Source organism: Caretta caretta, chromosome 7 (assembly GCF_965140235.1).
Source record: "Caretta caretta isolate rCarCar2 chromosome 7, rCarCar1.hap1, whole genome shotgun sequence".
NCBI classification, from domain to species: domain Eukaryota; kingdom Metazoa; phylum Chordata; order Testudines; family Cheloniidae; genus Caretta; species Caretta caretta.
Window position 1 is genome coordinate 13,520,641 of NC_134212.1, and position 12,549 is coordinate 13,533,189.

Sequence of the window (12,549 nt, forward strand, 5' to 3'; positions counted from 1 at the left end):
ATACCGGAGAGGGAGAGGAATTATTTAAGCTCAGTACCAATGTGGACACAAGAACAAATGGATATAAACTGGTCATTGGAAAGTTTAGACTTGAAATTAGACGAAGGTTTCTAACCACCAGAGTAGTGAAGTTTTAGAATAGCCTTCCAAGGGAAGCAGTGGGGGCAAAAGACTTATCTGGCTTTAAGATTAAACTCGATAAGTTTACGGAGGAGATGGTATGATGGGATAACATTATTTTGGTAATTAATTGATCTTTAAATATTCATGGTAAATAGGCCCAATGGCCTGTGATGGGATGTTAGATGGGGTGGGATCTGAGTTACTCCAGAAAATTCTTTCCTGGGTATCTGGCTGGTGAATCTTTAGCTGATCACCATATTTGAGGTCAGGAAGGAATTTTCCTCCAGGGCAGATTGGAAGAGGCCCTGGAGGTTTTTCACCTTCTTCTGTAGCATGGGGCACGGGTCACTTGCTGGAGGATTCTCTGCTCCTTGAAGTCTTTAGACCACAATCTGAGGACTTCAATAGCTCAGACATAGGTGAGAGGTTTTTTGCAGGAGTGGGTAGGTGAGATTCTGTGGTCTGCGTTGTGCAAAAGGTCAGACTAGATGATCATAATGGTCCCTTCTGACCTTAGTATATATTAATCTATGAGCTGCAATCCTTTAAAAGCTTTTAAGCGATAAAGTTAAAATATACAAGCTTTTCATTTGATCATATCTTTTCAATGGACTTATTGCAAATGTCAAACATTATTGGATTTAGATCCATGAAACTGTAAAATTCTGGTCTCATCTGTGACTAGAAGAAGCTTTAATAAGAGCAAGAGGATCAAGAGGATTAAACCAATCATGCAGTATACTTTATAAGGCCCCATTCCCGCAAGTTGCAAGCTAAGTTCTACTTGCACGATCAGGACCTACATGTATACTTAAGTGTGTTGCAATATTTGATAGTCTTTATGTTACACGACATGTAACCAATGTATCATCATTTTCCAAGAAAAAAATGATACTGAGACAAAAACGCATACAGAAAACTGCTGAGCACTATCAAAGTAATTTTAAACATTTTAGAGTGGTAGGATGGTCCAGCGGTTAAGGCACTAGCTTAGGATGTGGGCTCAGTTCTCTGCTCTGTCACAGACTTCCTGTGTGACCTTGGGCAAGTCACTGAGTTGCCCTGTGCCTCAGTTTCCCCATCTCTACAAAGGGGATAAATAGTATTTCCCTACCTCACAGGGGTACTGTAAGGATAAATACATTAAAGATTTTGAGGCCTTCAGACACTGCAGTGTTGAGCATCATACAAGTACTAAAGATAGATTGATAGAATGACACCTCTTTGTCCTTCTCAGCTTCTATCCATAATCTTTATGCATAAGTGTGATGTTCAGAGGAGAGGGAGTAGATGTAATAGACATCCACATAATTTTGTAGGAAACATGCAAACAAGCTACTCTTCACTTTCATTATGTAAATAAACCACAAATCCCCTGGAATGAGGTTTTAAATGTTTGCTCCATTACAGAAAAACCCGCAGACTGATGCCCAATAGTCTGCAGTGTGTTAGGTTTTAAATAAAGGGAAGAACCTTGGAAGCTCTGGTTTTTGTTTGTTTTTTATCACCTACATAAAGGCTAATCTTAAACTGTTGTTTTATTTCACAGAGGAAGATACTCTTCACAGTCCTATTTTCATCCAAGAGCCATATGACATCACTTATTCTATTGGTTCAGAGGACCCAGAAATACTGCTGAATTGTACAGCCAAAGGATATCCATTGCCATACTACAGGTGAAGTCAGCTTTGCAACTGTGTGGTCTCCCTGTAAATGTTTTAAACTATAGTTGATCAAAAGCTCGGTAGCACATCCCTTACATTGGTGAGTGCTTACACACACACACCAATGGTATTAAGGGGTCAATGGGACTACCTTTGTTAGTAGATACTCACCAATATGGGTAAAAGTGGCACAATCTAACCCTCAAAAATGGAATATCTTCACTTGAGTCACAATTGTTAGATATTTAAATTAAAAAAAAACATAACGACAATATAAACTGCTCAAAGAAACCACTGTTTAAAATATTATTAAGAAACCATATGTACGGGCAAGAAAACAAACAAAAAATTAGGCCCTTGGGAAAGAATACATCCCATTGAGCTGGATTCAGATCCTACTGAAGACAATGGAAATCTTTCTATTGACTTCACTGGTTTGGATCAGGCCTGAGTTGTTCAGAATTCTTTAAAAAAAAGATGGTGAAAAAATACACAAAACACATCAATTTTGTGTAGTATATGTCATTAAAATGTCATTTTTCACTTGTGTAATTTCATGAGCTTTTAACATAAAGAAAACACATCACTGAACATTTCCCATAAAGTGTTTAAAAACCTACAACATTACTTAAAATCCACAGAGCAGCTGTGAAAACCAGAAAAGCATTTTGCTGTGCATAAGTATTTGCAAAAACTTTCATCATAAAAGCTTGGAATGCAAAAAACACAAGTCTTGCTGCTTATCTCTAATTCTAACATTTCATGTATATATTTATAAGGTTTATTTAGAGAAACAGCATGGCACAGTTCTGATTTCTAGCTTACTATACCCAATAGGCTCACTTAATAAAATCTAGGTCCTGAGCATTTTTTGTTTGTTCAATAACCTTAGACTCTTATTTTAAACATAGCCTGTTGCTCTAATGTTCTGGAAACTTGAGTTTAATAAAAGGAGAAGCTGTAAGTTTAGAAAAGGATGCTATATGTTCCTCATTAAAGGGGGTTAAAGCAAAGATTTGGGAAAAAGAAAACTGAGGAATGAGAAATCATGCATGCAAAATATTGAAGGAAATCAAGTGCTATCTAATGAACTGGAGAATATGTTCAATAACTTTTAAATATGAAGAGAAGGTTTTCCCTGCAAAGCTGCCAGTAGCAACTGGGAACTTGGCTTCTCTGCATCTTAAGTGCCAATGTACCACAGTGAAATCTTTTCAGAGTTTTATATATAAGGAAGTAAATTTTCCTCCATTTTTTGGAAGAGTATCCTTGTTCGCCTTGTTCGTCTCAGTAGGCTCAGTCCCTTTTTCGCCTTGGAGACTCAGGTTTGGGGCAAGGCAAATCCTTATAGGTGGCACTAGGTCCTGCTACTTCTCTCCTCAGTCAGACTCTTGTGTTGGTCTTCCTTCTCTTCTGGGGAGCAAGTGCAGCCTCCCTATTGGAAAGGTCTGGTGTCTTGCTGCAAACAGCCTACTAGCAACTTCCCTACTCCTCTCACTCCCTCATTCTCCCCCTCCTACCACCCAGGGGAGGGTTTAAAAAGGTCCCAAGTAGTTGGAGTCAGCTGAACCTAATTGGTTCCCTAGCAACCCCTTTTCCAGCTGAATCTTATTGCCCCCTGGTTCTCTCTCCTCAGTGGATAGGGTGGGGCCTTTTAAACCCCTGGGACCAATTACTACCCCCCTTTTGTAGTTGTTTGTCCTGGGTTTACCACACCGCTCACTATGTATGTCCTCCAGCCCTCATCCCATGAACCCCTGCTATCTACCAGCCTGGCCATCAGTTGGTTCAGGTCACTGAGTTCCAGGCTCTCCAATCCATCTACTCACCCACTTTCAATGAACTAGGGAAGAGGGAGCTTCCTCGGCAGCCTGTGAAAATCCCCAGCCCAGGCCTGCACTATATTCTCTCTCCTCCACACATATGCACAAACAGTCTCTGCAGCAGCAGTAGTAGCCTTCAGAACCTCACACTTACTGAGGCAGATCCTCAACTTGTGTGAGTTGTCACAGATCCATTGTGGATCTTCCCCGGGATGTCCCTATGAACACACACACTTGGAATATGAACTCTTCTCAATCACACCCCATACTCTCCTATTTTCCCCTCTTCCTCCTCTCAATTATTCTGTTTCTCACTTTCTCTCTTTCCCGCATTCCATGCACCTTATCTCCTTTACCCCACACCCCGCCTACTTTCATTCCACCCCAAAATACAATGGAATGAACAGGAGATAGGAAAAATAATTTGGTGTTGTTTTCTTTCTCTCGCTCCCTTTTCACTTACTTTGGTGTAAATCGGGAGTAACTCAATTATAGTAAATGGAGTTACATCTAGAAAAATCAAAAACAGTATGAAATTGTAGTAATATGTTATGTTGAGTGTGGAGTTAAGGATTGCAAGGACTACTGCAAAGTTTTTCTTTGATTCATAAACACAGAAGCATTACAATAGGAATAAAGTTATATATAATATAATTTGCCAGCTGATACTTTTCTATATAAAGAAATATGCTTATGTGAAAATAACATAATAATAATTAATAATAATAAATGTTTAGTGTTTCCTAAAGGTCTTTTTTATATGATTTTCATTATAACTTTTAAAAATATCTGTTGACTCTAGTCATAATTTTTTGCAACTTCTTTTCAAAAACCCATAATGCTTAACAACCACACCAATCTCTCTCTCTCTCTCCAATGGAGAGAGAGAGCATGCACACACTGAAATGGGCATAAGGAATAAGTAAAAAACCGAGACACTATATTCCACATTGTGCTAGAAATAGCAGAATGCAGACCAGATTACAATGAAAACAAAACTAAAGATAGAAATATAACTTTAGATACTGAGTAAAACAACATGAATATCCAGTTATATTACCTCACAATCTAATACCCTACTATGCCTTTTAATGTCCAACAAAGTTGGTTGTTTATAACATTATTTGGCCCAGTATTTCTATTGTACCTTATATAATATTGATGAAAGGAAAAAATGTCACACAGGCTTGCAAGATAATTTCTAATTCACTGCACTTGAGTATTTTCATTAGAGTGGAGTCAATAATTCACTATGAATAATTTTACCAATATACTTAGCCTCTTTTTCTGACTGCAAAGTATCTATGAGCATATCATGGTTTTCTCTAATGTATTCATTATTCTGTTTTTCTTTTTTATTTTTTAAAAACTCGGAGGATTGTTCATAAATAGTTCTCTGTGATACTTATACATTTCCTGTTTGAACTGTGGGTGATTACTTATGATTGTTCAGGTGCGACACGTGACATTTTTTCCTATCACGGAGTGCAAGAGATTAAATGAGCTCTCTTGCATACTGAATATAAAATTTCATGTGAGTCTGAAAGTCACATCCTTTGATTACACGTGTCAGGAAAAGATATGTGTTTAAATAAGTAAGTAAGTAAGTAAATAAGTGTCACATTTTACTCATTTGTGGTGTGTGTGTGTTGCACCATAATTTGTAATGGTGTTTTTCAGATAAGATAAAATGACCCAAACAAAATCCAAATCCAGATAAAGGTAACAGACAAGTAAAAGTGTTGGGAAAAGCAAAAACAAAGGGTAAAACAGCTACAATGGATATAACCCATGTTATATATTAGTAACATTGTATAAATTCTGATATTTTAAAGCTGTGATTGAAGTGGGGTCGGAGGGGAGGGGAAGCTAGCACAGGAGTGGAAGTCCATAGTAAAGGATTGGGTTTTGTGGAGGGATTTGAAAGAAAAAAGTGAGGCTGCATGGCATCTGGCTTATATGCTGTGTAGCGACTAGTGGCATTTGTTGTTTTACTGGCAACAGACTTTACATATTACTAGTTCACTGAGTTGTTAAATTCTGAGAGCCTTCAGGTCCTGTTGATTACAATGGAAGTTGATGGTGCTTTGCTTCTCCCAGCATCTTAAATAGAAGGAGTTCACATTACTGTGCCCAGTGAATCTGAGAAGACATTTTCTAGGTATTGTTCATACTATTGAAAAATCTGAGAATGACTGATGGATCAATCCTTTCTGTTGCCTTCCCCTTGTCTAACATGTTGTCGCCAGGATCACTCTAAAAATAAATATCTATCTCCAGTAGGCTGCCTAGAGCAATGAATTTAGCAATTAGGCAACTATCAAACTTATATGTTGGACATGGTGTTAAGAACATATCAAAAACATTAGTGAATTATGTCAAATAAAAATGAAACGGAAATCATCTGTGTATCCTTTCCCCCTCTGTTTTAGTCACTACATGTCAGACTTTTTTTTCCCCTGTTTCTGTGATCATTCATGTGCATTAGCCTATCTGGCTTATAAATAAATATTGATCACAAAAAAGAACTGTATTCCTCTAAAGAGTTGTGTAGGAGATTTTCCAGCTGAATCCAAAGGATGTACGACAAAAACAGAACTCTAATAATGAAGGCTTTGAAAATGCTCTTTCTACAGAAGATATTGTTGTTACAATAGATATTCTTAAAACACATATTTTGTGTTGGTTGGTAAATACATTGGGCCAGATAATCAGCTGACATAATTAGATATAGTTTATACAAACTGAGAATCTTGCCCTTACAGTGTACTTTTTTAATCTCATGACTTAATTATCAATATAACCTCAATCAGCTACATGCCTAATACATTTATTTGTCTTCTAATTAGCGAGGAGCCTCCACATGATGCTACGGTGAGGGTGTAAAAGTGGTCTAGTGGGAGCAATGAATGCCCAATGCTTACGTGGCTTCTGATGAAGCTGCTGCTACCTCAGAGAGACGATAGAGAGGTGTAGGAGGTCAGAGGAGAAGATTTAGGACCTAATTCAAAGCTTGCTGACATAAAAGGAAAGTCTCCCACTGACTGCAGTGGGCTTTGAATCAGTCCCCATCCCACCCATGTCCAGTTAACTAGGGAACATGGATTATGCTTACACCAAGGTTTAGGTACTGTGAAGGTATGGGGGAAATGGAGGAGGAATGACGGGAAAGCCATGCTTGTGTGGTCAGTCTCTGCCCCAGTTCTTGTTCTTTTTACTGACAGTGAGATTCTGGTGGCTCTTGGGGATCTAGATGCCATTTGCTTATTCTAGAAACTTCATCTTAGATTGGAAAATGAAGGAAAATTACTACAACAGATAGGGTTTTTTAAGTCTGTACAGTGCAATTTTTTTTTATTAAGCACCACTTATAGCACTCATTGTGCTGTACGGAGCCACTTCCGATTTCCAAAAAATGTAGTGTGCTTGCCCAGCCCTTATACTGATCAGTTTGGCTTTTGGTTGTAATGATTAGAATGGAAATGCTGTCTTGAATGTTTTCAAAGACAGGAATGACTTCCATGCCTCAGTGAGTGCCACTGAGCTGCACATAAATATTTTAAGCACTTAAAAGAGCATCAATAAGGACCAATAATAATAATTTGATTGACCTGAGTTGGCAGTAACATGCCTCATAGAATCCATTCTATCTCACTGAGATAAAGGGGAGATTTTGCTTCTATGCACATCTGATTTGAAAGTCCATGATTTCTTGGATCTATGGATAGTGCTTGTTCAGGTGCAATGATCAAAGAGAGGTAATGTGGATGCTCTAATTAATGCTTTTAATAAACTCCCAATGTATATTTTAAAACAAAAATGGTAATACAAATCTCACCCTCCTTCCTTCTATGATAGTGGCTAGCATTTTTCGGTAGCATATAGAAAGCAATCCAATATGTGAAGAGCTGCTATGAGGATATTTTCTAACGAGATTAATTTCAAACCAGGACCCCAGTCCTGCAGTGAGTAGCACCCAGGCAGACTATTGCACTGTGTAGAACCTACAGCTGGGTGTAAAATGGAATTGCTATTCTACAAGAAGTTCTGACATTTCAAATTTTGTTTTTATTCCATATTAGAATAAAAAGCCAAAATTTTGACATTTCCTGTGGAATGAAAATTCAGGAGGGAAAAAAAAAAAACCTATGTAGTGCAATCAAAACATTGTGTTTTTATAATGTTGAAACCTATAGTTTAGATAAAGTTAAAGAATTAAAGAAAGTGACTATTATCAATGCCAGTCAACATGGTTTTATGGAAAATAGATCTTGTCAAATGAACTTGATACCACGTTTTGATTATATTATAAATTTGGTTCATAAAGGTAACTGTGTTGACATCATATATTTAGGCTTTTGTAAGGCACTTGTCTTAGTACTGCTTGATATTCTGATTAAATTATAGCACTAAACAATATCAATGTACTACATATTAAATGGATTAAAAGTGTCTAACTGATGGATCTCAAGAGTAATTTTAATGGGAGACCATCAGTTAGGGGTGTTTCTTATCTTTAAGAAAGTCAAGAAGTGACCTGATCATAGTCTACATATGGAGAATATATCTGATAAGCCTTTAAACTAGCACAGAAGGCATAATAAGATCCAATGGTTGGAAGATAAAGCAAGATAAATCATACTAGAAATTGGGCACATGTTTTTTAACAGTGAGGATAACTGACCACTGGAACAACTTACCCAGAGACATGGAGGATTCACCATCACTTTAAGTCTTTAAATCTAGAGTGGAAGTCTATTGTATTAAATGGACCCAAAGACTCACAGGTGTTAACATAACCCTGTCATTGTCCAGCATTAAACAGTTTTAAACAGTGCTCAGAATCTGGAATGCAGAGACCTCAGCGTGCTTAGTACCATGGCAAACACACCATTACAAATATTTTTAATTTTTTAAAATTAAAGATACAGAAAAGAAGGAAAAACACTTAAAGCATTTGAAATGGAAAGTTTTAAATAAGGCTTTCATTTTACCCCTATCCCCTGTTTCCTTCCCCCTTATCTACAGAGAGTTTTTATGAAGAAAATTCCCTTTTTTGGCTGTCTCTTAGATGATAATAACTATCCTTTTTGGGGAGGAAGAGAAAAGGTTAGTTGAGATGGGCTGGAGCTGTTATTTTTGCTGCCTGATCTCATTTCCTAGAAGACAAAACAAGACACATACAGGAAACATAGAAAATGCAGCTTCTGTCTCCAGTGCTTATTGTCACCTTGTAGTCTCTCAGCTAATAAAATACAGCCACGTTAGACCATCTTATTAGGCACTCTGAGACTGGGCAAACATGTATCAGCAGTGAGATTTTTAGAGCATTGCTTTTAGCCACCTCTTTGGTCACAGGCTTACAGCAGTGTTGAAAAGTATACTGTTTTGGCTGGATAAGACAGACTCTTATTAAACAGAAGGCAAAAGGAGAGGGATAGGAAAAACAAGAAATAAGGCAGGGAAGGGGGGAAAAAAATCTCTGACGAGGGAGGGACACAAAGTCTTACATCTCAGATAGTGTTTGGGATTTAGTTGGAACCAGAGGGGGTTAAAATGTCTTATGGGTCCACCTCTCTGGCCCAATCTCATCAGGACCTCTCTCAAGATTAGAGTGTTGAATCTCCAATAGTGTCACAGTGGATTTCAGGGTCCCAGCAGATAGTGGGAAGAGACTCACTCCTTCTTATTCTCCATCTATTAGTCAGCCAGCATCCATGATAACTAATTCCTCCACCCCAAAGTATCTTTTCGAGGATCCCAAAAGTGGGGAAATGGATGGAAACGAAGCCCAAGCCCTCATTATTTTGTCCACCAATTAGTCCTGATTTCCAACACACCAGTTTAGGTTCATTGATTTTCAATCCCATGCTTCTGTTGTTTACGAGGGCATAATCTTAACATGGTCCTTGAATTATATCTGTAGGCCTTTTGTATTTGTCCTGATTGAGTCTGTCTCCCTTTTGTACTTTTTCTGAGAAATATTCAGTGTTACAGATTATTGTGACTTTTTAAAAACTGTTAATCACTTTCTTACATTTAGGCTCACAACTGGGGAAGCCCTGCTAAGCCCAGTTATCACTACAGGTCTTTCTAAAAGATATGCTGTAGCTCAACCAGAAGTTATGAGCTTGATGGAGGATTTATGGGGGACAGTCTATGGCCTGTATTATGTAGGAGGTCAGAATAGATGATCATACTGTTCACTTCTGGCCTTAAACTCTATGAATCTATAAAACAGGTGTAGTATTTACTTCACTGAAGGTCATGTTTTGTCCGTCTAATTTGAGAACATTTCCTTCCTAGGCAAATATTTAAACCAAGCTCAGTGACTTGCATATTTTTGGTTTATATGCTGAAGATAAATTATTACTCAGTGATGCGTTTTCCACATACGACAAAATATATATTTTTAAATGATTGTATTCAACAAGGTTTATAAAACTGTTAGATCAACTGGGCTTAATATAAAGATATTAAAAAATGATTTGAAATAATCCTTCATGGAATAGTTAATATCAGATAAATACATTAGGGCACACAGGCTATGATTAAACACTTGTCTGGCAATCACATGGATTCATTAATTTTGTTCCTTCATTGATTTAAACATATTAATTAGGAAAAAAGCCCACACCAGGAGCTGAACCCCTGATCTATATGCACAGTTTAATAATCATTGTACCATGGTTATTAGAATGATTATGGGGATACTGTGAAAAATTCATTTGCTGCAACTAAGCCAACAACTTTGCATTTGTGTTGAAAAACAATTATGGAGCTTAATTGAGAGCCATGTAATGATGACAGCAGTTATTTCAGTGATTGATTCCCAAATTAAAGAGAGCTGGCAAACTATATACCAGTATTTCCTATGCTAGAAAACTAAAAGGAGAACCAAGGTCCAGAGAGCATGCACAGTGCACAAATTATGAAATATGGTGAAATCCTGACTGTGATATAGAGAACTGCTTCATGTAAAAGGCTGATGGATGGCCATTACCTACAGCTCTGCTTGTCCTGATAACAATGTGAAAGATAAAATAGGATATAGGAATTCAAGGATCAAAATTAGCAGCAACTGGAGGCAAGCAAAATATTGATGTTCTGCAGTTGCCACTAGACTCCTTAATGTTAAAGCATTCATAAAACAGAAGTCCGAGATATGGAGGATCCAGCTAAATTATTTAAAGCTACTAGAATTTGTTCATGAAATTCAATTGATTTGATATTTGATCAATCACTTCTCATCTTTAAAAGCATATATCCTCCTCCAAGGTCATGTTTCTTGTCTTTCTCTGTACATATTTGTCAAGATTTTCCTTACAGCATGCAATGACATTTCACATGATTCTTTGAAGCATTTTCTCCTACTCACAAATATTCCTCACAATCAAATTCTATAGAGAAAACCCTCTCAGTGGTTGGCTCATGTAAAGTATTTTGCAATACACAGCAGGGCCAGCTCCTCAGATGATGTAAACAGGTATAGCCCTATTGACTTTAATGAAGCCATGCCAGTTTATGACAGCTAAAGATCTAGCTTCCAGTGTTTACATTTGTGGGAAATGATTTTAGTTTAGAAGATGCTGGTGAAAGTATAAAAGTTTGTTTCAAGTTTTTGATTGTAGAATCTTGTTCAGCTAAACTACCATCACTGTGAATAATCTTATTGCTGAAGCTAATTCGTACTCTATATTTTGCTCTGTGATTGTATGGATAATTAACAAACAAAATTCCCCTGGTGCAGAGGGCTCACAGAAGGCATCCGTGCCACTTAAGCCATCCAGGAAGTGTCTACATCCTTTGCAGGCCACAGAGCTGTCTACACCACCTTCACATGCCAGTGCAGGGTGTGAAGAGTGGGTAGAGTGGAGTGTGGAGACTGGATTAGGTGAAGAACCACAGGGTCATGCGGAGCCAATTGTGCTAAAACCCTATGTATAGGCAAGGACAAGGCTTCAGATTTCAAAGTAGCAGCCGTGTTAGTCTGTATCCGCAAAAAGAACAGGAGTACCTGTGGCACCTTAGAGACTAACAAATTTATTAGAGCATAAGCTTTCATGGGCTACAGCCCACTTCATCGGATGTCAACTGTCTAAATGGGTCATCTTGATTATCACTACAAAAGTTTTTTTCTCCTGCTGATAATAGCTCATCTTAACTAATTAGCCCCCTACAGTTTGTATGGAAACTTCCAACTACTCTGTATATATATATATCTTCTTACTATATGTTCCATTCTGTGCATCCGATGAAGTGGGCTGTAGCCCACGAAAGCTTGTGCTCTAATAAATTTGTTAGTCTCTAAGGTGCCACAAGTACTCCTGTTCTTTTTGAAAGCTTCAGATGTTAATCAAGACCACCCCTGGAGCAGCGTCTATTGAGGGGCTTCAACCCATATGAATGCTAGTTCTTTGGGCTTTAACTTGAGTTATGTTAATTTCATCCTAATGTGACTAATGGCAAAGCCCTGGAACATTTCCCTTTCAAAAATAAAGAATATTTATTTTCAGTGAAGTATAATGTTTATTTTGACATTTGTAAGTAGCTGTGAAATGTTGCAGACACAATCTTTCTACTTAACAGACTAACAGAGACAAATCATGTTTTAAAATAGCAGCATTCTCATTATTACATTATCAATCTCAGACATGCTATATAAAACCTTTCCGCTTTCTTCTCCTTTTTGAAGTATAATCCTTTCTGATTTATATCTCTAAAACATTTCTATAACCAAATTTATGACATCACATGCAAGGGCCATAAAACACTTTCAGATACCATTTATATTATAAAAATAATGTATCTCCCGTGAAGGCATATTCTGCACTCCCAATTGGATGGATAATTTAGTTTTTATGAATAAGTTATCATTACTTTTTGTAGATATTGGTTGAACGCTGGTGACTAACATAAAAGCAGCAAAGATTTTTAAA

At 37.4% G+C, this 12,549-nt stretch overlaps 1 protein-coding gene across 3 annotated transcripts in view; it reads left to right on the plus strand.

Moving 5' to 3' along the window:
• CNTN6 (contactin 6) overlaps nt 1-12,549 on the plus strand; it is a 230,894-nt gene that overhangs the window by 82,889 nt on the left and 135,456 nt on the right. For all 3 annotated transcript variants that reach the window (XM_048858291.2, XM_048858290.2, XM_048858292.2), the window contains exon 3: nt 1,673-1,799. In XM_048858291.2, coding sequence (XP_048714248.2) covers nt 1,673-1,799 — 127 coding nt within the window. The remainder of the gene's footprint in view (nt 1-1,672; nt 1,800-12,549) is intronic.